The 27,812-nt window shown below is 32.2% G+C and overlaps 1 protein-coding gene across 22 annotated transcripts in view; it reads right to left on the minus strand.

The window, feature by feature from the left end:
- Positions 1–27,812, minus strand: part of PPIP5K2 (diphosphoinositol pentakisphosphate kinase 2) — a 62,114-nt gene that overhangs the window by 12,921 nt on the left and 21,381 nt on the right. For 6 of the 22 annotated variants that reach the window (XR_013993593.1, XR_013993594.1, XM_081052928.1 and 3 more), the window contains exons 15-27: positions 26,372–26,497; positions 26,108–26,229; positions 25,648–25,830; positions 18,847–18,988; positions 17,864–18,087; positions 12,764–12,891; positions 12,117–12,231; positions 7,089–7,196; positions 6,884–7,000; positions 4,116–4,283; positions 2,803–2,919; positions 1,929–2,102; positions 540–612 (exon numbers count right to left, since the gene is read on the minus strand). Coding sequence is in view for 20 of the 22 variants with exons in the window: in XM_081052928.1 (XP_080909054.1) it covers positions 540–612; positions 1,929–2,102; positions 2,803–2,919; positions 4,116–4,283; positions 6,884–7,000; positions 7,089–7,196; positions 12,117–12,231; positions 12,764–12,891; positions 17,864–18,087; positions 18,847–18,988; positions 25,648–25,830; positions 26,108–26,229; positions 26,372–26,497 (1,797 nt within the window). In the remaining 2 variants the exon portion in view is untranslated. The remainder of the gene's footprint in view (positions 1–539; positions 613–1,928; positions 2,103–2,802; positions 2,920–4,115; positions 4,284–6,883; positions 7,001–7,088; positions 7,197–12,116; positions 12,232–12,763; positions 12,892–17,863; positions 18,088–18,846; positions 18,989–25,647; positions 25,831–26,107; positions 26,230–26,371; positions 26,498–27,812) is intronic. The other 16 variants (XM_081052927.1, XM_081052920.1, XM_081052930.1 and 13 more) reach the window with 6 other exon arrangements.

Raw genomic sequence — 27,812 nt, forward strand, 5'->3', positions numbered from 1 at the left:
AAGAACTAATTATGTTCATAGGTCAATAAGGTAATAACACTGCCACTGCATTAGTTTTGCTTTGGTTTTCCTCAAGAGATGATCAAAAGAAAAATCAATATATCCAGATAGGGTCTGAAACTCTCCCCACTTAATATTTTTTTAATCAGAAAAGTAGAAGGTTCTTGTTTGTATGCCATAGCATATTTTCACCTTTATCAACTGGGGAAAATGAAGTTTCCTTCCTAAATTGAAACATGTTGGGATTTTAACTTATAAAATAAATACAAGATTAAAAACTAGCATTGATAATTGGACTACATAGTTTAGACTGTGGGCATTCGAAAGGGTTATAAAACAAAATTAAAAGGCATTTGTTCATTTTATCAAAACTTTATTGTATATTTTGAGTAGTACAACTGAACACTTCTGAATTAGTGTACATTAAATAGAAACTAAAGCATAGCATTTGGTCATGCTTTCACCACTGAAGAATTTTACATGTGTGCAAAATAGTGAGTTTAAGAAGGTATGGAATGCAATTTTTTTAGACCACATACCTACAGTAGGGTTCTGTTTCTGTTCCACAAGAGTTCTCGGTGTTCGCAGGTAATTAGCATTTTCAGATACAACCTACACAAGGAAAGCAAAATAGATGAGGTAAAACAGTAAAATAAATCAGAAGTCCATACTTCATTTGCAGCCTGTTCCAGACAGACAAAGGTTAATAAGCTGTATGATAAATATTAGTAGAAATACATAAAACATGAAAGATCATGCAAGATCCCCTTCTGAAGGGAGTCCATTTCATATGAGGTCCTTGCAATGAAGTGGTGCGAAGCAGGCATTCAGAATGAAATACCATGTATGAAGCAAGACAGATGAAAAGAATTAATTAATAGATTGATATAATTTCACTTTCTCTTAAAAGAAGCCAAATGCCCACTCTTAAACAGCTCCTGTATTCGAAGGAGGGAAAAACAATCACAAACAAAAGAAAAGACAGACAGAGACTGTTGAGATCACCATACAATTACTGATCCATGCACAGGCTTTATCAGAGTAACCTTTAAGTATTCACAGCCTTAATGGATACCATAATCCCTTTTCCTATAATCAAAAGCATTATATTTCCAAAAGGAAATTGCTGAAATTCTCGGAAAAGTCATGTGTAACAGCAGACCTTCCACTATTTAAAAAAAAAAAAAAAAAAAAAAAAAAAAAAGGTTGTATTTTAAGCTTCCAAATGTCATCACAGAAAGTCCTTCTGAAGTCATTTTATTTGACCCATATTGTTGATGGGCACATATACATTGATCCCTCTCTCTTATCTTAAAGAGAACATTAAAGTTTTACACAGCTAAAAAAATCATACTGTATGTGACCTTAAATTAGATGCTTCCAGATATGGAAAAATGAGGGAGAGAATGATACATATCAGATGTATCCTGCTAATTAACACAGGGTGACTTAAATTTTGATATTTAAAAAAATGTGTATATTCTTAGCAAATTCCAAATGGAATCTAATTTTTTAATTAAATTATTTAAAAAATAATTAAAGGGGGTAAAGTTATTTTTCTTACCATCAACTTATCAACTTATGTAATTTTGTTTCTGAATGTTTCAAAGGACAACTGAGTAAAAGAAAGATTTCTTTCCTTTTTAAAAAATTTTACTAAAAAAGTACCAGGAGTGTAAAATTCATTAATTTTTAAATCCTGAATATTTAAAACCCTCCCAGTAAAAAGATAAACACATGCAATTTAAGTGGTTTCTTTCCCTCAAATATTGTCAGCTATCACAAGCATTTTTAAATGAAATCAAAATTAAAAAAACAGAAGGATTTACTCTGATGTAAAATATAAGGGATTAGATGTCCTCAAAGACAGCTGTTTGTTGCTCTGAATGCGGGGAGGAAAAATGTTTAATGAAGTAAAGTTTAAAAACCTGTTGCCATGAGCCAAAAATACTGGATGTGAAAGCCAATGATTTGGGGGAGACAGGGGAAGAAGTGATTTGTTCCCCTGATCTGCGTCTTCGACGCCCAGTACCCACACCACTGGTATAATGCAGCCAGGTACCAGTACCCTCTGGGCTAGACACACTCAGGGGGCTCTCTTCCTGGAAGTGAGAAAGGGGGCAAAAAAAAAAAAAAAAAAAAAAAAAGCAGAGCATGCAAAGTTAGATACAACAGAGCCAATGATCAGAAAGAAAAAAAAATACAGTTTGTTTGCATTTGCTTATCAATTTTTAAAAACCTATTCAATAGTAATTTGGGAGCCAAATATTGCAATATTTGAGAAATTGATAGGAATGACATAAATCTAATTTATGTATAACAATTATGAAAATTACCTTATTTTAAATATGCAAGATGTATTTCTACTGCTTAATAGTTGTTCCTTCCCTCTTAAAACTGGAGCGATTTTTAACAATTTTTTATCTTAGCAATTTTTAAAATACAAAAGCATTCTGCTTAATCTTAAATATTCAAGAGGTTTTGTGCTATCTTGGGCGAAGTTTTCAACCCAAAGCACGAAAGAATCGTGCAAAGGGTTAAAGAGACTTCAGTGTATATAATGTAGAAAAGAAAATCTGTCTGCTAGACACTAAAAAAAAAAAAAAAAAAAAAAAAAGGAAATTAACCATAAGATGGATTCAAATTGCACTTGTTTATTTACACTTTCAAGCTATCTATTTATTTATACCTTTCAAAGATTATTTATAGAGTTCAGGAGGCAAAACATGCAGCAAACATTCTCATTTTACATGTTTGCATGTTCAGATTCCAGACAGTGAGGACACAATAAAATCTACTTGCACAAAATGAAGAGAATAGTCTTTTTCTCTGTGTGTCATTTGGAAGTACAAACTTCTGATATCCATGGAGATGGTAGACGCTGGAAAGAGTCTTCAAGGTTTTACTTGAATAATTTACCTTATGGAAGTAAAAGTTTAGCATGGCACAGAAATAATCTCTTGAAAGCAACTATTTAAGTATTTATGAGAAAAAAGGTTTATAAATGTGTTCTGCTTTAAGAGTTAACAAAGGGCAGTGATTTTGTTACAGATTTTACAAATACAGATGAATGCTATCAATTATAGGCTTTTTGGAGTGCAGGAGATTTAATTGTGAAATTTTGAACAATCTGGTTAATTACAGATTGCTTTGTTCAACAATATCAAAATCACTGCCCTCACACAAAGGTAGTTTATTTTCTGAAATTAAAGATACCTAAACATAACTCCAGGGTTCATATTTTTTAATTAAGTTATAATAAACAACCCAAGTTCTACAATTGTTAATCATCCTCCTTTATAATTAACTTAAAATATCACCTTTGCAGTAACCCTAACTGGTATACAATTTCTATTATAAAATTACAACAATCTATTTTATTGATGGATATTTTCCTATACATAATTGTCAAATTGAGGCATATATATTTGAAATTTAAGAATCAATGAATATAATTTGTTGTTGTTGTTTATATTCTTACTCCTCAATTGCAAGATAATGTTATACTCTTAAGACTTGGTATATTAGCAACAAAAAATATTTTCTAGCTTAGAAGTTGATGGTTCCTCTGTCTTAAATTCTTGCTTTAGATTCAATCATTTAGAAAATATTTATAATCATTGATTTCAATCAATGCTTGGAGAATCATCCTTTAGAGACTATAGATAACCCAAAGTAAAGGCATTTAAAGTATAAAGTTGTTAAAGATTTACTTAGGCTTCATTCCAACTGTTCAACTTTCCTTTTAAATGTTATTTTAGTAGCTATTTAAAGGTTATTTTATTAGTAAGCATAAGAATTAGATTTAGCCTTAATTGTAGATCTTAATACAAAGATACATTTTTTAACTATATCATCAAATTTTCAAATTCCTATATTGATTTCTTCAATCAGGCTAGCAATTGTGAATTTCATACCTTAATCTACAATGTCGTTAGAATCAGTTGTTGTTGAAGCATCTCTGGCAATTTCTCTTTACTTTTAACCAAAAACTGTTCCTGATCCATTATTGAAAAAGTATATCCTGCTCCATAATTAAAGCTGTATTTTCTTTTCTGTTTTATTAAAATAGTTAGTATACTTTATGAAAAACATGCTCTGACAAATGCACTTACTTCATTGGTAGCCATCTTCCTAGATCTTGGAAGTGGAGACTTCCTGTGTATGTGAATTGGCTCTGATACCATAGGTTTGAACAACAGCACACCCCGATCAACCTCATCCTTTTTAGAAGTATGTGCTTCATCATCATTATCAATTTTAAAAGATCGCTTGCCTTCATTCTGTGGGCAAAAAGTACAACATGTAAAACTCAGATAAAACAACAATCTCTTCTGATGAACAAAATGAACCACCAACTGGTATAAGTCACTTGAAGTATATATATATATATATATATATATATACACACACACATACACACACACACACACACACACACACACACAAGTTTGTTTATTCAGGTGAATTAGTATTAATTAAATTCTTATTAACATCCTAGTATTATTCTGGGTACTGTGAGACAGATGAGAGTTCCTGACTTCAAGAAATATATATGCTCTGAATAAATTAACAATAAAACGATAATAAAAAGGCATATTAAACAAATTGCCTAATAAAATTTCATCAAATGCCTCAATAACTAAATAAACAATAATAATAGAGTAAAAAAAGAGTAGAGATCAGTTTTGTTATAAAGAAATGTCATCAACCAGAGCACAAACTAAAACATTTGAATTTATAGATTTCACAATATTTAAATTTTATTCCAAATATTTCCCAAAAATGTGATGATCACATACATAAATAACAATCATCTGATGAGTCACTAAACATTTACTGAGTGGGTACCATGTGCCAGGACACAGATGAATAATATACAGTCCCAGATTGCAATAATTTCACAGTATAGTATAGAAGAGAGACAAGTTAAAAATTTATACCAAATACCCATCTATAACAGAATTGGTAAATTGGGGCATAGTCACACAGTGAAGCACATATTTTAAAGCAATAAGAATGGACAAACTAAAACTAAATACAATTACAACAATGAATCTCATAAACATAACATTAGACAAACGAAGCCAAGCAGAAATATGATACATAAAAAACCCTCATCAAAGTAAGTGGTACAGAAAATAAAGAGGAACTTCTTTAACTGGATAAGGGATGTCTAAAAACCTGAAACAATCAATACAGTTAATAATAAATCACTGAGAAACAAGAGTGACACCATCACTGAATCTATTCAATATTTTAGTGGACATTTGTCATCATTCAGAGATACAATCATAGAAAATCCAAATGACTCCACAGATAAATGATCAGAATGAATAAGAGCATGTAGTAAGGTTGCTAATTATAAAATATTCGTATAAAAATGTGTCAAAATTCAATATGACAATAACAAACAGAAAATGAAATTTAAATAAGCCATTTATGAAAGCATAAAAATGTAAAGAACTTAGGAATTAATCTGACAAAGAAGGTAAAACACATACAAAAATCTTAATTTTATCAAAAAGATATAAAAAAAATAGCTAAATAAATTCAGAGCAATCCCATGTCGTTGCACTAGAAGATCCAATACTATAAAAGTGTTCTCTCAAAATTGATCTGCAGAGTTTATGTCAATGTCAATCAAAATCCCAAAAAGTTCTCTCTGGAACACTGCCCTTCACTTTAGTTTAAGAATGAACAAGGATGCGTAGTGTCAACCTCTATTCAACACCATAGTGGTGGTCCTCACCAGCAGCACTTCACCAAAAGCATATCCAGATGGCCAGTATACATATGAAAAGGTGCTAATCCTTCCTGGTCACGAGGATAATGTAAATTTAAACCACAGTGAGATAGCACTACGCGCCCCTCAAAACAGCTACATTAAAAACACTGATCGTACCAAGTGCTGACAAGGATATGGCAGTATCTTTAGAAAACAACTGGGAAAACTATTTGACTGTATCTTCTAAAGTTGAACATATGCATACCCTATGACCCAGCAATTTATTTCTAGATGTATATACAAAAGAAAAGTGTATATTTGTTCACCAAAAGACCTGTAAAAAAATGTTCATAAAAACATTCATCTTCATAACTTGAACTGGAAACAAATCACATGATCATCAAAATGGAATGATTAACACATTCCACTGTATTTATTTAACGGAATCCTACATGGCAACAAAAATGAAGAACAGAATAGATGAATCTCACAAACATAAAAGAAAAAAGCCGAAGCCACTCCCCACACAAAAAGCATATATTTTCTGATTTCATTTAAATAAAGTTCAGAATGAGGCAAAATTAATCTATGATAGTAGGTACCTTTGGGGAGAAAACAGCGAGGGTGTGATAGGGAGGGGGCACACTGGATCTTCTGGAATAATGATATTGTTCTATTTATGACCTGGCTAGCTGTTTCACAATTGTGTTCATTTTATAATATATCACTAAGTTATACACTTATGTTTAGGTACTTTTATCAACATTATAATTTAGTAAAAAAGCTTTAAACAGCACATATTTAACTTTGTAAGGTTATTCTAAGGATCAAAATGCACTAATTCATGCCAAGTGCTTAGCACAGTGTTTAGCATGGATTAATCCTCAAGTAAAACAACAACCAAAACCAAAACAATAACTATAATTTTTCATTCATTCTAAGTTCGGATCTTAAAAGTCCAAAGTAATCTAAATAGAAGATAAAATTCTAATATGCCTAAAAATGTCCATCCAAATCAGATTTAAAAAAATGTAAACCATTTTGCTACTAAGTAGTTGAGATAAGAATTATAGTACATAATAGACAATTCCTATAGAAACTTTGCAAAAAGCTAAAAGTGTAGTAACCAAGTACTGATAGTCTCATCTTTATTACCTCTCTTGAAGCTGGTCTATATCCATAGCCAGATGGTAAATTTTTGTCTTCTTCACATCCTTTGGCTCCTGGACTAAAGTGTAACTCAACATGAAAGCGTTCCTCTGAGGTAAGATCCTAAAAAATATAACAGAACATTTTTAAAATAAGCAACTTCAAGCTATTTATTTACCTCTGGTAACACAAGCAAATCAAGAGCTGTCACCTTGTTAGGATCTTCATAAAGCATGATGACAATCTGAGTCATATAGTTGAGTTCATTGACAACCTTTAGATAATCCATAGCTCGTTTCCATTGTTCATCTTTTGATTCCTGAACAAAAAATACATGGACAGCATTTTTCTCATATTGCATTACTCGAAAGTCACTTTATTTTCATTATTGTAGTATACTTAATCCTGAGTGATACCACAAAGTAAGGTGAATATTCTACATGCACAAATCTTTCAAAATAACTTGACTGTATTTAAAGTCTCAATAAATTATTTAAACAAGTAAATTATTTTAGAAATCCCTTACCAGGAGCACTATAAACTCCTGTGATAACTCTAAAAAAAAAAAATAGCTTATAAATGGTAAAAACAAAGAATCTCTTGAAATATGATACCCACAATTGAATTCTGAGGGTAAGGGGCAGTTGTTAACCTTAAGTCCCATAGTGCCCAGTATAGTATCATGCTTCATAAACACAATTCTATCCTATAAAAGTAGTGCTATTTTCCCCACCATCATATAGTTCGTGTATGTAATACACGCCTATCACAGTAAATACTCCTCATTGTACTGCAGTGGATATTTAGAAACAATTAGCAGGAAGAGGCATATGAAGATTCCATTAATATTACCATATCCACCACTCCTCCACATTCATTTAAAGAATCACTGGTCTTTAAACATGTAATCATAAAGCATCAGAGCTCAGAGGGATCTTAGAATACATGTACAACAAGATTCCAGTAGAAAATTCTATCTGGAAAGATAAAATTACTCAAAGTACAAAGTCTACAGTTAGCAGTCACACGGTCTGCTTAGAACTTACATCAACTTAGAACATACATCACAGATAACTTTCCTTCATCTATGTCATAAACATTACAAATATATAAAAACATCCAACATTTTTGTATACAATAATCTGTACTTTGGTACAGAATGTGTCTTCTTTTGAAAAAATTTGAACCGCAAAGCCCAAACTTATGAGACCACATGCTGACTACTTACTTCTTAAAACATCAGCATATATTTGCTTTTTAAATTTAGACATTATACATTTGTGAGGAAGCACTGCCCTTTTGAAGTTTTTGGAAGCGTCAAGTTAAGAACAACATAATGTAATTTGTGTAATTACATGTATTCTTAGCTTCATTTCAATAAATGACTATTCACACCTCTAAATGCTCTCAGGCCAAGTCACCAGAGCAGCTCCTCCCAACTACACAACACTCCAGAGCAAAAATAGCAACTGTGTATGTTTGTGTGTTGTCTGTGTTTGGGGAGGGCATATGTGCAAAGATGTACATATGTTTTCAAAATTTGTAAGAGAAAAGAAATTAGCATAGCATTACTAAGTTTTATTAGATATGAATTACTATAAATGATAGGTTTAAATTAAATATTAAAAATGTTCAATAGGTAAAAAGATCTATTAGACCTTCTGATATTACATTTTTAATAGGAACACCATCTACTATCTAATTCAGTGCTACAGTTACAGATTTTGCTAGGTCTGTTTCAATGAACAAATAAAATTAAATAATATTTAGTAGCATACTACTGAACACAATTAATATGCAAGAACCCATAAAAATATTTTTTAAAATTATATCTCATTAAATACAGTCCCTGAAATCTTGCTTATAATCTTATTTCCTTAACAAACCCTTTTTAAAAAATCAATTATGGAGAGAGAGATTTTACCCAATCCATACTGAAAATTTAAAACTTTCAACTGGGAAGAGACTGAACAAGTTTTTAAGTATATCAGTCACAGGGTCTTAAAAGCATAATGAGTTGGGATAATGATTATAGTTCAAATATATTAACTTTGAAAAACTAGGAAATAGGACATCATTTTGGTATAGACTTTAATTTTTACTTTAGTAAATATAGGTAATTTTTTTTTTTTTTTAATCCTGGAAGCACAGATTTTTTTTTAAAAGAATGGAGTTGTTCAGCTTTTGGTTTTAGAAATGCAGCCGAATAAATGTATACTCAACAAGCTCTAGTTCTACTGTTTCCACCCTAATCCAAACTACCATCTTTCTTTAATTTTTACGTATAAAAAAAATTCTTGTATTTTGCTAGTTTAGAGATGGCTGAAAAGGTATTTTTGAAACATAACAGAAGTGACATGGGATTCTCGGTAATCTATGGTTTGAGTTTACTGAGAAAGAAGGGGGATATTAAAATTTATACTTTTTTAGTACAGATCACTTTCATTGCCAGTCCTTAAAATGTCATTTTCTTTATCTTTTCAAACAAAAACTCCATGGGCATTTTATCAACAGCCACTATGTCAGCTGTCATAAAGATGCTGGCTTCCCAACTCTATACCTTTAACCCCAACCGCTGTCCTCACACAGGAACATACTATTGGTCAGTTTTACTTGACTGGACTACTAGTTCCTCACACTCCATCTGTCTAAAACTAAACTCATTACTTTCCTTCTAATATCTGATCTTCCTCCCAAGTGTTACTTATCTCAGTGAATGGTAAGATCATCTACCAAGTTACCCACATCAGAAATACAGGAATCTTTCTTAACTCTCTTCTTTCTTGTCTTTAATACCTGTAAACATTAGTAGGTCCTTAAGGGACGTGTTGGTGAAAATTTAAGAGTCTCACAAAGAGAGTGTTAGTAAAAGCCTACAGGGCATTGAGGAGGTTGCTGGTGAGGGATTCAAAGAAGGTAAGAAAAATGTTATTGGAAGCTATAGGAAAAAGGACCCTTTCTACGTAGGTGGAATAAAGTGTAGAAACACTGTAGCCTGTAGACAGTTGAAAATAAGAAGTGTATCTAATGAACTCAATGAGCTAGCTATAAAGATTTCCAGGAAAAATACCAAAAATGCCACCAAGATTCTTCTCACTGCCTGTGATAAACTATGAGAGGAGAGAGATACGCCACAAAGAACTTGTTAATTAGAAAGGAGCAAAGACTTACTGGGTTGAAAAATAAAACTGTTTCTCATTCCCAGCCTGTCCAGAGAGCAAACAATGCTATAATTAAAAAGTAGCTTCTAGGAAGAAAGGAAACACAGGAATCTGTCATGAAAACAGGGGTGTGATTGTAAAAACAAAGATTTACAGAGGTACTTCACAGATGTTTCAAAGACACAACAGACTTTCTCAGGATTGTATAAGCGTGTCTCTCAGATGCTCACTACTTAAGCAATAAGCACTGCTGAGTGCTCTCCCCCAGCAGCCACACGAGGAGCCCAATGTAGAAAAGGCCTTAACCTTAGGAAATTTGTGAATATGACTTGTTTAACAAAGATTATAAATTACTGTTTTATTTTTTTAACTTACAGAATCTTGAACTAAAATCAAATAGCCCTTTGCATCTCAAATGTCTTTGGGCAGGAAGCAGGTTGAAGAAAACTACTTAGCTGCAAACATGAGTTACTTTTTATGAAAAAAGAATGACCCAGCTGAAGCAATCAAGAACACAAAGTATGGAGTCATGAGTCATTGTATACACACAGCTCCCTCCCTACGTAGCAGTATGACAGAGCTCCATAATTAAGGAATGGGCAATATATACCTAGGCAGATTTCAAAATTGCTACGGGTCAGTGACTACGGTGTACCTTCTGTTTTCCCCTCTTTTGAAAAGGTTATCTACAGCAGTTATTCTATGCCCATCCCCTGTACGTTGGGTATTTAAAGGACAGATAATTGGTCTCTTCAGTTCACAGGTCTTTGAATTAAGACTGAATGCTCTTGAGCACTCAAGGACCTGTGCCCAGGGAGCCCCATTCCCATCTGGACCTCATTTACATGAGATCCTAGACGTCAAGTTTATGCTGTAATAGAATACGACTGGGGGAATACTGGAGAGGTTGAGTGAATTTTGCAGGTGTGAGAAATATGCATTGTGTGGCCAATGGACATACTGTGATAGATTCTGTTTTCCAAAGATGGCCAAAATATATCCAATCCCAGTTATTCATTTTACTCCATTCATCTAGTAATGTGTGTCTATTTCCCCTCTGGACTGCCTCAACCAATAAAGCTCAGCAGAAATGATGCTGGGTCATCAGAAAGCCTTGCACTTTCACCCTATTCTCTTAGGAAGCTCACTCTTGGAATTCAGGTGCTATGTTTTGAGGAAGCAGGTCACCTGAAGAGGCCAAGTGTAAGTATTCTGGACAAATAACCCCAGCCAAGGTCCTAGCTGACAGCCAGCAGCAAGCACCAGACATGTGAGGAAAGCTGGGAGGTGATTCGAGCCTCAGTCACTGTCTGACTGCAACTTCAGGAGAGACCCAAAGTGAAACTGCCTAAGTGATCCCAGCTGGCCCTTTAAACTGTGAGAGATAAAAATAAAATGACGTAGATGTTTTTAAGCCAATAAGCTTTGGTATGATTCATTGCATAACAGTAGATAAGAAGTACAATGTCCAACCAAACACCAAGTCTTACCAACTCTAACCCCCAAATAACTGAAATTCATCAGCAAACACTAAGTCCTGTCAATTCTAATCCCTAAATAACTGAAATTCATCAGCTTCTCTTTATCTTACTGCCACCAGCCTATAACATCACCTGAAATACTGTGTATTATTGTTGGCTTAAATCAGGGGTGTCCAAACTTTTTTCATCATTTTTCACCAAGGGCCATATGCGGTAAAATACACAAACAGCCGGGCCATTCACTCGAAGTGAAGTACGTATTGCCTCACCTGGTTTATTTAAGTAAACTAAATATATTTGTGGAATTTGCTGCGGGCCAATTAACAATGGATCATGGGCCACAGTTGGCTCGTGGGCCGCACTTTGGACACCCCTGACTTAAATGGATCTTCTCTAAGGGAAGAGAACCTATCTTTATCCCCAACATCTAGCACAATGCTTGGTATATAGCACACAGTGCTTGGTATATAGCAGACCCTTGACAATGGGAAATCAGGAATTATTAAAATTGCACAGTAAAAACAGGCGTTACTGATTTGATTATAAATTCAAGGAAACATATTTGTTACGTAGATTGGAATAACTTACTCCACTTACATTGCATAAGGCACCATAGCGAAGAATAGATAGTAAAGAATGTACATGACTTTCACTGGTGAAATATAATCTGGTACGGACATGACGTTCAGGAGACAGAACACCCCTGGAATACCTAAAGTGAGAGGCAGACAATGTTAAAACATAACCATATAGTGGCTTATTAAATATTGAAATTATTTTGTAAAATGGAGTTTAATCTTACTAGAAGTAAAATACCATCATAAGTAAATCTATCACTCTTCCAACCACAATTGAGGAATGAGGAGATATTCCTTTAACTTGAAGATAACTGGAACTAACTGGGGCCTCTAAGATTAGTCAAAGAAGAGTTAATATTAGTCAAGTTCACTGTTAATAGTTCATTGTAACTCCTCTCTTAACAATGACAGAAGGTCACACTTTATGTTGCCGAATGGGGTACATGCTGAATAATGTGAATAATTACACGTATTATTCACCCTGGTTCTTCTCCAATTTGACCCCCAAAAGAACGCTGGTTGGAGTTAACAATTAGGAATAATGATGCAATTCTTATTTCCACAGTGTGAAATGAGATTTCTTCAAAGGAACATTAAAAAGTAATTTAGATTTGAAGTATGCAAAAATAGATGCCTGTAGATTTAAATAACAGTACAGTCTCTTACACAGGATGGAGTTTATTTACAGTGTCATCATCTTGTGTCCTCTGAAGGTCTGAGCGAATTTTTCTAACTAGAGGAGTACAGTAGCCTTTGGCAATCTCCAGTTTTTCAGCTTTGGTTATACCATATTCCTGAGCAAAGAATACATGACATTAGAAAAAGGGTATAATGCCAAAGAACTCTAACAAATGCACCGCTAAAGAATTCTAGTAAGCCTTATTTGAACACTATACAACTCCTAGTTTACATTTCTGCAACTGCAAGTATACCATTCAAATATATGCAAGTATGTTCAATAGTCAAGTAAACGCAAGTATAGTTTTCGGTGGAATTGAAAGAGCAAGTAATTTCTGAAGAAGGAAGGATGAATGGATAAATATAATCTTTATGGATAGTTCAACTCCATTGGCAGGTTTTAAATGTAGAAACAGCCCTAAAAGAAAGATGAATTAGGGACACAAATACTAAAGCACAGAACAAATAGTCAGTAAACATATGAAAAAAACATAAATTGAAATCATGGGATTTTTGTCTATTCAAATGTTAAAGATCAAAAAGGCTAACAAATTATTTTAAAGCATTTGTCCAATACTTTTAAAGTTTTAATTAGTGGTGAGCAAAATATGCCCTGAAATTACCTAATTTCATGATATCTATAATTATTATGGGTTAATTAAATTTATGAGAAGTTGCGATCTAAAATATCAAGAAAACGTATTAATTGTAATAATTGTAATAAAAATTACAGTTCAAAGAGGTAGATAGAAAACAACCTTATATGAGAAGAGGAAAATCTGTGAGAAATTGCGATCTAAAATATCAAGAAAACATATTAATTGTAATAATTGTAATAAAAAATACAGTTCAAAGAGGTAGATAGAAAAGAACCTTATAGGAGAAGAGGAAAATCTGTGATGTGTGCGCAGATGGAATGGAGGGAGGGGGCAAAAGGCAGATAAAGGAAAAGGGCAAAAAGTGATGTAGGGCGGACAGAGAGGAAAAAAAGGGAAAGTAGAGAGAAGGAAGGAAAAAATAGGCATATCCTCTCTCTCTCTCTCCAAATACATTCTGGGATACCTGAATTTAAAGGCTACCTCCTGCTATCAGGTATTTCCAGATGGTCAAACATGAGTATGTATAATAGATCTCAAGATCTGCCAAATAAAGAAAAGACTGATTGATTACAGATGGAAGATTTATGAAAACGGAACTTTTTGACGTCATTTACCTTACACTGAAGCTTGGTTGGTTTAATAATCTTGCCAACATAGGTAACTACGAATTAGATATGCAAAAGGGATATAAATGCAATTGTGTATATGTATGCCTAAATACAAGGAAAATGCTGGAATTAAAAATCAGGGAAAATTTTTGTTGTTAGCAAGGTGTGATAAAATACATACTCTTATACACTGCTCATTTGGAAGAAAACCAGTCAAAGATTTCTGGAGCTACAGAAATAGTTTTGAGTACATGTAAAGATAGACACACACACACACACACACACACACACACACACACACACACACACACACTGAAAAATATTAAAAGAATCCAGATTTCCAAATGCAAGAAAGTGATTAAATAAGTTAGTATTACATCACACTATTCAGCCATCAGGAATAATGATGTACAAATAGCTTTACTGACATGGAAAGAGGTCCTTGATGCTAAGTGAAAGAAAAAAATCAGGTTATAAAACAGCATGCTTTTTCTGGTTCTATTTTTACAAAAATACAATATAATAAAATAAACAATTTTAACAATATACTGTAATAAAAGTTGTGTGAATGTGGTCTCTCTCTGTCTCAAAATATCTAACTGTATTGTACGCACCTTTTTACTTAAAGGAAGCACGTTATGCTGCTCTGTGTCATATCTGAATTGGCAGCATCTTTCCTCTCGTGCTTTGGGGCCATTGTTAAGTAAAATAAGGGTTGCTTGCACACAAGCACAGTTGACTACAATAGTTGATCAGGGAATCAGTATGGCTACTAAGTTACTAACAGGAGGGTGTGCATGCTGGACAAAGGGATGACTCATGTCCCAGGCAGGAGGGAGGGTTCACCGTGCTGCTCACAACAGTGCACAACTTAAAACTTATGAGTTGTTCATTTCTGAAATTTTCTGTTTAATATTTTTGGACTGCTGTTGACCATGAGTAATTGAAACCACAGAAAGCAAACCACAGGTGAAGGGAGCCTACTCTATGTAAAATAATCATTTTTTCCCATTAAAAACTACAGTTTCATTATAAGTACTATAAATGCAGTTAGAATTTTTAGTTATTTGTTCAGGGATTGCAAAGGCCTAAATTTTGTCCATGGTTTTGGATTTATGAAGGCTAAAGGAACAAAGGCTAAAAGGAACAAAATATTTACTGAACAGAATTCGATGTTCATTTAAAAAGAAATCCCAAGTTTTGGCTACAATAAGGAATATCAAGTAAAAAAGTTACGAAGGTAAATCCCAAATTGTCTCCTCCTCCCTCAATTTATAATCTCAAAACTCCAAGAAAGTATACAAAAAAACGTCTGATTTTAAACTTATAAATTTACCAACATTTAATTGTTTTTAACCAAAATAAGACTTTGATTTTTGGAAGCTGGGGCATAATGTTGTCTGAAGAGTCCCAAGAATTCAAAGATAAATAATGTGTCCAAGAAAGATAATTTTGGAGATGTCTTCAGACTGTTATTGTGAAAATCTAACCTAATTACATCAAAAAACAATTACTGTAATAGAGACTGAGAACAACTAAGCATTATGAATTACTTTAAAAGATACAAATGATGTCTCAAATCTTTCCTAACTATTCTAATTTTTAGTGCTTCTTCTAATTACAATACTTTAAAAAAATTCATTATAAATATTTAAGGAGATGGTGAGAAATTTCTTTGTCTATGTGAGCAATATAAATAAAATACATACACAAAAAGTAGGAGAAATTATCATCTAAAACCCCATTAATACTTGAGTACTCTTTCAATGCCAACTCTTAGAAACAAATTTTTCATTCCCAATTTTAAAATGTTTAGTATACATGACTGAGAAAGACGCTTGATATTAAGTATAACAAATCATTTGTGTATTTATTAAGGCACGGAGTAGGTAATACATTTAGATATATTGAAAGCCTACCTTGAAAAAAAGCATACAGCCAAATAAATACTTAAAAGGGTCTTGTATTTACAGCTTATCTGTTAAAAAATGTACTTTTAAATAATCTCCATTGTAGGAATAAGTATAACTAAAATGTACTGAGCATGGACTAATGTCAATGCAATCCAAAATAAAGAAAAAATCAGGGTCTTATTTATACTTCCAATGCAAATTAATAATGTTTACCAGAATTAACAGTAACCATTCTTCTCAGAATCTTTAATAAGAAAGATTTGAATGAATTCTCTATCTTGAATTTTGTAACAAAGATGTATGCTGATTTAGTAACTTTACTGAATGAGTTATAATCAGTGTTAGAACAATGATCATCTGTCTACACCTGTAGCTAAAACTGAGTTTTACAGAATACAGTATATTCACTTTGATGGTAATCTTAAAACACCTTAATTATAAAAATAAAACTCTTTATTCTGTAAAATAAAGTTTCTCTTCCATTTAATAAACAAAAGTTGTTAGTAAATAAAGTCCTTGTTTTCTAAGTCAGTGTTTCTTAAAGTAGGCCCTAAGACATTCTTCCAGTTTGAGATATTTTTATCCTCTCTTTTAAAAACAATTCATGTTTGCAAATCATTTATTCACACAACATACCTAAAACTGTCTTTATTATGTATTTGACCAAATAAACAGTTGCTCTTTCACGCTGAAATAAGCTAATCTTTAACATTTACACAAATAACTATAGGTAACTTGCATACTGTCTGAATTCCCAGGTTTTCAGTCTTTAATTTTTCCTGGACTTTCTTCGAATATTAGGGAAAAAACATTATTTTAGCCATTTTTTATATATGAATATTTTTAAGTGAGGCTACTTTTAGTGAGACTCTTTATACTTTTCACGTATTTCATTTTTTCTGCTTCTTAACTTTGGTTCACAACTAGAATCCCTGATCTACTCCCCCTTTATAATATCCAAATAATCTTCTAGTAATTGAGATGAAAAAAGGTCCAGAAAGGGCATCTTGAACTATTTTCTTCTAACGTATCTGTTATCTCAACTTGTCTTGTCACTATGTTTTTAGTATCAATCTGATTCTCCACTTAATTGTATTTCAGTTACGTGAATTCTTGTTTTACCTTTATTTTTATTTTCCTATAGTAAAAAGACCCATGAACACTCCTCCCTACCAATAACTACTTACATATTGACCTCTAAATAATATTTTCAAAATACTTTCACATAAAGTAAAAAGAATTGTAAAATCTACCATGTTTCCCTTAAAATAAGACATAGCTGGACCATCAGCTCTAATGTGTCTTTTGGAGCAAAAATTAATATAAGACCTGGTATTATATATTATATAATTATAGTATATAATTATTATATATTATTATATGTTACATAAATTATATATAATTATGTTATTACATTATATATATTATATAATTATATTATATTATATTATATTACATTATATTAAAGACCTGGTCTTATATTATAGTAAAATAAGACCAGATCTTATATTAATTTTTGCTCCAAAAGATGCATTACAGCTGATGGTCTGACTAGGTCTTATTTTGGGGGGAAACACGGTACATAGGGCCACAACTACCTTTTTCTCCCACTCCCCACTCATTTCCACAGCATACAGCTGGTTGGTATACAATAGGTGTCCAATAAATACTTAAGTAATTTAGTCCATCCTGTTTTCAGTTGTCTTGTTTTGTTAGTACATTATTATTCTTTGGGAGTATCAATTCTTAAATTTTCAAAAGTTAGTACAATCAAACTGTGAGAAAATCAAGTAATTATTTAATATAACAAATACAAAGTTTAAAATATAAATACAAAATTACTTACTTTCCTTTTTAAAGTTATGGGTTTTATATGGACATGAAAATCAGCTATCTTTTATACACTGACAGACATTTGTAAAGTATCTATACAACACATAAGAAAAATGATTCCTAGGAATTACTTACCTGAGGGATAACAATGTCTGCTAATGCCTTCGAAAGCCTATATAATTCCATTGTATTTTCTAATTTCAAGGAACCATTATGCTGGACATCGTATTTTATACAGTCATATATGTCAGGGATTTTACTAATGTCATATCTTCCATTTTTTGTTTTAAAGTCTTTCTCCAACTTGGACCATCTACGTAGCATAAGCTCTAATGTCTCACTATGGTAAAGCTGAATATCTAAAACAACATAACATTTTTAGTATATTAATTAAAAATCAAATTAAGACTATATTAAAAAGTTGATAACTAAAACTTTTTAAAATGTCAAAGATAAAATTGTTAAGTTAGGAAATGTTACCATAGGCATATAATATTAGTAACCAGATATTTTGTTGACTTAAATAAAGGTATAAATACATAGGTTAGGAACATGCTACATGTTACATATTTCAATAAGAAAAAAACAACAATAATTATAACGAAATTCTTTTAAGCTAATACATTTTCAATTCTGAATTTTAAATTACTACTTTGATTAGATTATTACTTATTATTTTCATTAGATTCACATCACTAACAGAATAGACAGCCATTACCAGAAAGGGACCCTAAAAATCAAACAGCTCAAAGGATCCATTTTCACCAGTAAGCAATCTAAGATGTCGATGTTGCCCAAGTTATTAACCAAGCTAGTCTTAAAATCAAAGCCCACACCACCTTCCTACTGCTTGCTTTTTCTTATTATTCTGCCTATTTCCTGCTTAGCTATATGGTAATGCTACATAATTAATCATAGATGAATGTTTTATTATCTTTTTCATGGAAAAAAGCAACTATAACTGAGTTATTTTTTTTGCTGGATATATATTAATTCATATTATACTTAGATTTAGTACGAAAGCGTTCATTTCTTAATATTGGTGCATCATATTTTAAAACATTTCTAGTAATTGGATAGTAAGTTTTGTTTTATGCTCTAAGAAAAACAGTATTTACCTGATGATTTGGGATCTTCCATGCGATGTCTGATTTGAGAAGTCAAACTTTGTATCAAGGAATATACTTTGTCACACGTCTTCACAGGATTTTTAATTAAATGCATTGATTTGATAAGAGAAATGCTTCCAGATGGAGTAAGCTACAAGTAAGTAAAGTATACATTTTATACCTGGTTATGCCCAATTGCCCAAAAGAACAATATACAAAATTTTCCAGCAGCTAGAGAATAATTCCACACCATAAATTAAGATGACCCCCAAAATATAGTAATAAAATCAAACAAAAGCAAAAACCTCAGAATTTCATATTAAAAACTACTAAACTTTAGCTATTATTAAGTTATTCACAGATAAAATGTAGCAGAAGTAATCTTACAATGACATTTTATTCTAACTTACGGTGGCAATTTGCTGACTCACTTAATATGTGCAAATAAGGTTCTAACCATTTCACATATATTTACATGTAATAACCCTAAGACTCTATTATCATCATCATTTATTTTTCCAGATGAGGTACTTAACAGAGGTTAAGCAAACTGCCCAAGATCAAACCACTGGTATGTGAAGAGTAGGATAAAAAATGCGGGTATTCTGGCTATAGAGCTGGTGCTCTTAAACATCATGCTCTTAAACACCCTTGGTGATGAGATTTTTCCCAAATCTACAAAAGCTATTATGAGAACATAGGCTCAAATTCCAGTTTTGACGCTTAGCTTGGCAAGTTATTTAACCCCATCAAACAAGTTTCTACAGAAATGAAAAATGCAAAATGGAATTACACTTCTTGTTATGGTGAAATAGGTAGTTTGCATCTAATCTAATCATCAAATATAAGCAATAATCTTGGGCAAACAACTTCTATACTTCTGCTTTAAGGTATATGAGAGATACAATAATAAATTACAGAACCAAAACTCATAGGTCAGTAATGTAGAGAGTGATTCCGGCAGTTAAGGCTATTTCTGTACTGGAGACATTTGTTGATCCTGTATAGACAACAGAAAAGTGGAGTAGAACTTTAATAGCCTTGTTAGGTTAAGGGGACAAAAGTGAAGTGAGGGTTCTCAAAGGTGGAACACTGGTAAACTCTCTGTATTTAGGGTTCAAAAAAGTGAGGGTGAATCAGAAGCAAATCAATCCATCAAGAAACTGCAGACCAAGTTTAGGTGAACTGTTGACCCAGAAAGATCTGTTCTTAAACTGGATGAAAGCAATCCTAGATTGCAGTGTCCACAGGCACATAGTAGAAACAAATAAAAAAATCTTATTGGAAGATGATGATATAATCTTAAATTCAATTTATTTCCACAAATGAATAAAAAAATCCATCCATAATTAAAGATGTTCAGGTACACAAGAAAACGGAATGGTATGGATGCCAATCAGCAGAATAGGCAACACAAAGAGAACCAAGGAGACTCCAGGTAATAAAATCATCAAACAGTAAGAAAATAAACTTCTTCTGTTCAAGAGGATAAAAGGAAACACTGAAAATCATCAAAGAACTGCAAATTATTGAAAAAAGAAATGACAATAAATTATATTTAAAAAAAGCAAATGGAAATTCTGGAATTGAAAAATATACTGGCTGAATTTATAGCACATTTGATACAGCCAGAGATACATTCAGTAAATTGGAGACAGGGTAGGAGATTTTATCCAGAATAAAGCATACCGATAAAAGGATGAAAAAAAAAATCAAAAGAAAGGGTAAGAGTAAGTTCTAGCAAACATTTAGAGACCCGGAAGGTAATAGAAGCAATATTTTAAAAAAAACAACAACAAAAAAAACCCCAAAAAACTTAAAACAACTTTCCAAAACTGAAACCAAAGATCCAAGAATCCTAACAAACTATTAGGATAAGTTAAAAAGCAATTTACATTTAGAAACACAATAGAAAAACGACTAAAAACCAAAGATGAAAATAAAATGTTAAAACTGGCCAGAAGAACTTATTAAGAAGACGACATTATCTCAAAAGGTACAATAACATCAACAGCTAACTTCTCAAGGTAAACACTGGCAGCTAGAAGATAATGAAACAACTTAGAAACACAATAGAAAAACTACTGAAAACCAATGATAAAAATAAAATGTTAAAACTGGCCAGAAGAACTTATTAAGAAGAAGAAATTATCTTCAAAAGGTGCAATAATAAGATCAACAGCTAACTTCTCAAGGTACACATTGGCAGCTAGAAGATAGGAAACAACTTCAATGCAATGAAAGAAAGTGCCATTCTAGAATTCTATACCCAGTAAAAAATACCCAAGAGTAAAGTTAAAATGAAAACATCTTCAGACAAACAAAAAAGAATTAATCACGAGTAGATTAACAGAATTATTGCATTGTCCTTCAAACAGAAAGAGAATTATCTTAAATGCAAACTATAAAATTCAGAAAAAATTCAATTAAAAGGGTAAATTCATAGATAAATCTAAATGAATACTGCTTGTATAAATAATAATAATGACATATTGTGGGGTTTAAAAAATACAGAATAAAAATAAACAATATTGGGCAGACGGGTGGCTCAGTTGGTCAGAGCGCAAGCTCTGGACAACGGGACTGCCGGTTCGATTCCCACATGGGCCAGTGAGCTACACCCTCCGCAACTAGAATGAAGTCAATGAGCTGCCGCTCAGCTCCCAGGTGGCCAGATGGCTCAGCTGGTTGGAGCGCGGGCTCTCAACCACAGGTTGCCGGTTTGAATCCTCCACTCCTGCAAAGGATGGTGGGCTGCACCCCCTGGAACTAACAATGGCAACTGGACCTGGAGCTGAGCTGCGCCCTCCACAACTAAAGAAAAAACAACAACTTGACATGGAAAAGTTCTGGAAGTACACACTGTTCCCCAATAAAGTCCTATTCCCCTCCCCGCCCAGAAAAACAGACTATTATAAAAACAAACAAACAAAAAACAATATTAATAGCATACAAATTGCAAGCTGGGCAAATGTTATAATGATTTTAGGCCTTGAGCTAAATGTATAGCTCAAGGACAAGCAGCAATGGCATCAACAGGAAGCTTATTAAAAATGCAGAATCTCAGTCCCCACCCCAGATATGATGAATCAGAATTTGCATTTTTTACAAAACCCCAGATGACTCTTATGCAAGTTAAAGTTTGAAAAGTACTCTGTACTATTCTAGAGTCTTTGCATTGTCCAAGGAAAGAGTGAAAGCATGATGTAAACATTCAAGTTTTAGAAGTCATAGAAGCCTATTGTTATCTCTGGGATAATGACAAAACAAATAGTAAAATCTAATAAAAAATGCAAACTAACAGAGAATCAAACAAAGTATTATTTGCAACAAAGCAAGAAAGGAGAGAAAAACAGGCAGTACAAATATAAAGCTCTTAAAAGGAAAATAGATGTACATATAAATTTGTAATATAAATGGAATGACTGCCCTCAACATAGATTTTCAAAATTGTTTAAGAAACAACCATATGCAGACTTTAAGAGATACAGTTAAGAAATAGTTTCAGAAATACTGAAAGTAAAAAGACATACTATGCAAACACCAAATTAAAAAAAAAAACTGTTGTAGCCATATTAATGTCAGAGAAAGTAAACTTTGAGTCAAAGAAGTACTGATTGAAATATACCAATCCAAAATTTGTATGCATCTAATAACATGGTATCAAAATATGTAAAGCAAGAGTTAAGAGAACTAACAAGACAAGAAAAATGCAATTATAGTGGAAAATTTTAACATACAACAATAAAAAAAGAAAAACAAATGAAAAAAATCAAGAATTTTTGTTTTATCTAAAATGATAAACAGTTAAAAACAGTTAAAAACAACAAAGGTATAACTGAAAAATGCCATAGATTTAGAAACTTTAAAAACTTTAAAAATAAACTATTAAATAATCTATGATCTAAGAAAAAATCAAATAAGAAAATGCACCAAATTGCATAAAACTCAAAATTTATAAATACTGTCAAAACAGTGCATAAAGAAAAATGTACGGCCTAGTGTATTTATTTCAGAAAAGATTCATGAGTTAATAAACATTCACCTCGTGACATTAGTTTCTGAGAATTAGAAAAAGAGCAAAATAAAATTATAGAAGGAATAAAATATTAAACAGTAAAAATTAACAAAATAGAAGAGAAACACATAATTCAGAAGGCCAACTAATCTGACAAATTTGAAAGATAGTTCGTTGAACGAATAAAATTGATCAACCATGGTAAAACTGATCAAGAAAAAAATGGTATAATGTCATGAAACAAAAAGGGATGTCTCTACAGATCCTAAAGATCTTACAAATAACATAAAGAGGATATTATAAACAAACATCTGGAAGAATGCAACTTAATACTGACACGAGACATAATAACTGAAAACTACTAAATTACTCTGGAATCCATAATTACAAACTTTCCCACAAAGAAAATGCCCATAGAATTTATCACAGGATTTACCAGTAAATTTTACCAAACATTTAATGTAACATAAGTACACAGACTATTCCCCCAAAAGAGGACTCACTAATTTTATGATACTAGCATAAGCCTGGTATTGAAAGCGGACAAAGATATAACAAGAATAAAAAAGTCAATCTAACTCATGAGCAGAGATGTAAAACTCCTAACGAAAAATACTGGGAAACCCAAACCAGTCATATATATATTTTTTAAAAATACGTAAAAAGAGTTGAGCTTATTCTAGGGACTAAGGTAGCTTCACATCCCCAAAAATCATATGATACAATAGATGAAAAGAAAATATAAAATTCAATAACTTTTCATGAGAAAAATCTTAGACAAATAGGAACAGAATAGAAAGCTTCCTTATATTTAAAAGAGTAGCTATAAAAAAAATCTACAGAAAACATCATACTTAATGGACAAGTATTAAAAGCTTTTCCTTTGAGATCACGGAGAAGAAATGCCACTTCTATTTATCACTGTTTTGAAGGTGCTGGCTATTAAAGTAAGGCAAGAAAAATAATAAAAAACATAAGAATTGGAAAGGAAAACATGTGGATATGCTTTTAAAGGGTCAAAAAAAAACCCTAAACCATAAATTATTAAATTAATAAATGAGTTCAATAAGGTTGATGCATATAAAGTCAATATTAAAATTTTTTCTACATAGCAGCAACAATTAGAAAATAAAATTTTGAGATACCATTTAAAATTGCATGAAAAAATTGTAAAAAGATATAAATTTTCATAAACTACAGATTTAATGCAATCTAAATCAATATCCTAACAGGATTTTTGACCAGCTTATTTTACAATTTATATGGAAATGTAAAAAAAAAAAAAAGCCGAAAAAAGCTTGAAGAAGGAACCATGTAGGATTTGGGAGATCTTATTCAATGGCACAAAGATTCACAAAAGAATATAGTCTAAAAAACAGGCCACACACATACGACAAAGACAGTACTACAAAGTAGTGGGGAAAGGACGGTCTTTGCAGCATGTGGTACTGAGACACTAGGATGTACATATAGTTGGGGGAAAATATCAATTTTGACATCCTTACCTTATAGCACATACAAAAGCCAATTTTAGCTGGATTGCAGATAAATATGAAGGGTAAAACAGTAAAGATGTTATAAACAATATGTTAAAAATGCACTGATCATAAAGGAGAAAACTGAACTTTATGAAAGATAGGAACTTCTGCTTAACAAAAGACGTCATTAAGGTTCAGAATAGGTGGTAGTATTTATGAAACTTATAAAAAAGACTCATATCCAAAATATACAGAGACCTTGCACCACTGAAAAAGAAAAACACAACTAGTAGAAAGAAAGGATGGAGACTTGAAAAGAAGTCCTCATGAAAGATAATTATCAAAAACGTTAAAACAACAATGAGGTACTACTATACATCCACCTTCCAAATGGCCAAAATTGAATAGTCGGAGAATAACAGGAATTGAGACTATGCAGAACAATGACAATTCTCATGGGGGGACTTGAAATGGTTCAATGACTTTGGAAAACAGTTTGACATTATCTAGTAATACTGAAATATAGGCATATTGTGTGGGTCACGATTACACTCCTAGAATATAACCAAGAGAAACATATCCTCATATGTACTAGGAGGCATCCAGGATATTCATAGCCGTATTAATCATAATAGCCCCAAACTGTAACAACAGTAGAAGCATATATAAACTGTAGTATATTCATAAAATAGAACATGGGTCAAACTATGGCCTGCAGGCTGAATGTTGCCTGTGGCAAAGCCCATGAGCTAGGAATGGTTTTTACATTTTTAAAAGGTGGTTAGAAAAGAGATGCAATAAGAGATAACATGTGATCTGCAAAGCCTAAAATATTTATTATCTGGTTTTTACAGGAAAAATTTGCCAAGCCCTGAAATAAAATCCTACAGATGATTATTAAATATTGAAATTCTCAAAAATATGGATGAATTGCATGAACATAATCTTGAGCAAAAGAAGCCAGACATAAAAGAAAACATGTTTTATTATACAAGGCTTAAAAAATAGCCCAAACTGAGACTTACAGTAGAGATGCACACTTATCCAAATACGAATGCTGGTTGTGACAAGACCATAAAAAAGAGCCATGTAAAAAGTCAGGATAGTAGTTATTTCTAAGAGTTATTTCTAGGGAAAGGGTTGCAGTTGGGGAGGGGTACTCAGGGGCTAAAGTTGTTCCAATGTTCTAGTTCTCTATCTGGATGGCGATGATTATGAGTATTTGCTTTATAATACAACAAAGACTAAGTTTGTGTTTTAAGCACTTTTCTGTGTGTGCATATTTCACACGTACAAGAGTTTGCTAAGACCCACCTTTTCATAATCCTCAGCAGTAAAATCTCTGTCTTTCTGAAGTATTTCATGAAGTCTCGCTTTCACGCGTTGCTGACAACTGCTTAGAGAGTCACTGTCACTATCCAAAAGACCATTCATATTTGCACTTTTTACCATCTGAACCAGAATGGGTGTCAGCTCTCCTTCCAGAGCTAATAGCCCCTAAACATAGTAAACAAAGCCAACACAGATTTAAAAATTAGCACGCAAAACAATAGAAAAGTATCGCAATTATTTTGTTACAGGTTGAATTTTATAAGGCATAAGCTCACTATTTACAATGAGTAAACTTTATCAATGATACGTTTTATCACTGCCATTTCAGGGTTTTAGTTGGAATTTTCAAATTTAGAATTTCAAAATATTGCCTTAGTAAAAATCTTTTTAAAATGCAATATTGGATGAACATTCTAGTAATTCTAAAAGCATTTATTTATACCTTTGCAAAAGCGGCTGCAGTCATCTGCACTCGTCCTTCATCAGAGGCATATATTTTGAGGTCATGTCGGTAGGTACTATGAAGTCTAAGTAAACCACAACCAGGAAATCCTGCATAATCTCCTGAAAATAAATCCTCAAATCACTTAAGCTATATTTTTATCTCACTGTATTTCTATAAATATTTAATAACATCTCAAAATAAAAGAGGATTTGAAAACGCAGTGTATAAATTCAACCAAATTAGAGAAACTCCAAGATTTACCTTGACCTCCAGGATACATACACCTGAAAGCTCTTCCAAGTTCTTCAGCTTGGACCCTGCCTGCAGGGGTTAGTTCTCCTCCCCATTTTAGAACCAAAAGTAAGGATGGTTCTTCTCTTCGGCTGTCTAAGGTATATGAAAATGGATAAAGCAAGTGTCAAATTTGTTTCTTTTAAACAGACATATTTCAAGATTAATTTTTTCTTTGTCCTCTCTTTTGCAGTAGAATATACCCCTTATGTATTATTTTATTCCTTAAATGTACTCGTATCTACCTTTGTAGGCTGTTGTTTCTGTTAGGAATACCCCTTGATCCACTTGTTAAGATCTTACTAAAATTTCAAAATCTCCTCCACATTTTAGGAAGAAGGTTCTTTCCCAGTTTTCTGAAAGGAGATATTGCGTCTTCTTTTGCTGCTATCATAGTAGTACGACAGCAATGGTATTTGCCCAATGTATTTAATTATGCTAAATATGCTAGATTAAGAGCTCCTTGATGACAGGATCCGGATCTTGTCTTTACATCAAGAGCCTTCTGCAGTGTTGTCACACAGAAGGTAATGTTAACTGAAGTGAAGATACATTCTTTTTTCATGCTTATGAATTAGTGATTTGCATAATCTTTAGGAAGATGGGAGATGATAGAGCCTAATATATATTACAATTTAAATTTATGGGTGAGATACACAATAAAATGTAGCTAAGAGCAGCTTTTAAAATTGGAATTATGAAATGTCTAATCACTATATTATACACCTGAAACTAATATAATATTAATTGCATCTCAACAGCAATTAAAAAATAAATTAATAAATAAAACTTGGAATTGTGGAATCACTATATGTTCCAGACCAAGTGTTTGCTCAGACACAAGGGAGGTAGCATAAGTGAATGAGTTTCAGTACTTAATTCTGAGCTGCCCTTTATCATGTCCTAAGATTGTGTTACAGAAACAAAGGTAATTTAAAAATAAACAATATAAGCGCAAAAGAACTTAATGATGATTCATTAAAAGTGATAGAAAATCATCCTTTCCCCTGGGGCTAGTTAGTAGTTGCACGTGCTTTACCATGCAGACCAATATTAATTTATGGAAGGACAGTTAAATGACTTTTTTATTATAGTTATTTATAAAATGTTTTGATCCTAAATATTAAGATATAGGAAATTAAACTTATTGCTATTAATCACAAAATGTGACAAGAGAGCAACACATCAAATTTTTAAATAAATATATAAAGACCAACATAATCAAACTTGTGTTTGCATGTTATTACTACTTCAACTTTTGCTAGTATAAATAATGCCATTGTGAATATTCTGACAGATTAATCTTTTTCTGAATATCTGATTACTTCCTTGGGATAAATTTGTATAAGTAGAATTAAGGTCAAAGCATATGAACACTTTTTGAAGTTTTGATATACATATATTGGCAAAT

Source organism: Rhinolophus hipposideros, assembly GCF_964194185.1.
Source record: "Rhinolophus hipposideros genome assembly, chromosome: 7".
NCBI lineage: Eukaryota > Metazoa > Chordata > Mammalia > Chiroptera > Rhinolophidae > Rhinolophus > Rhinolophus hipposideros.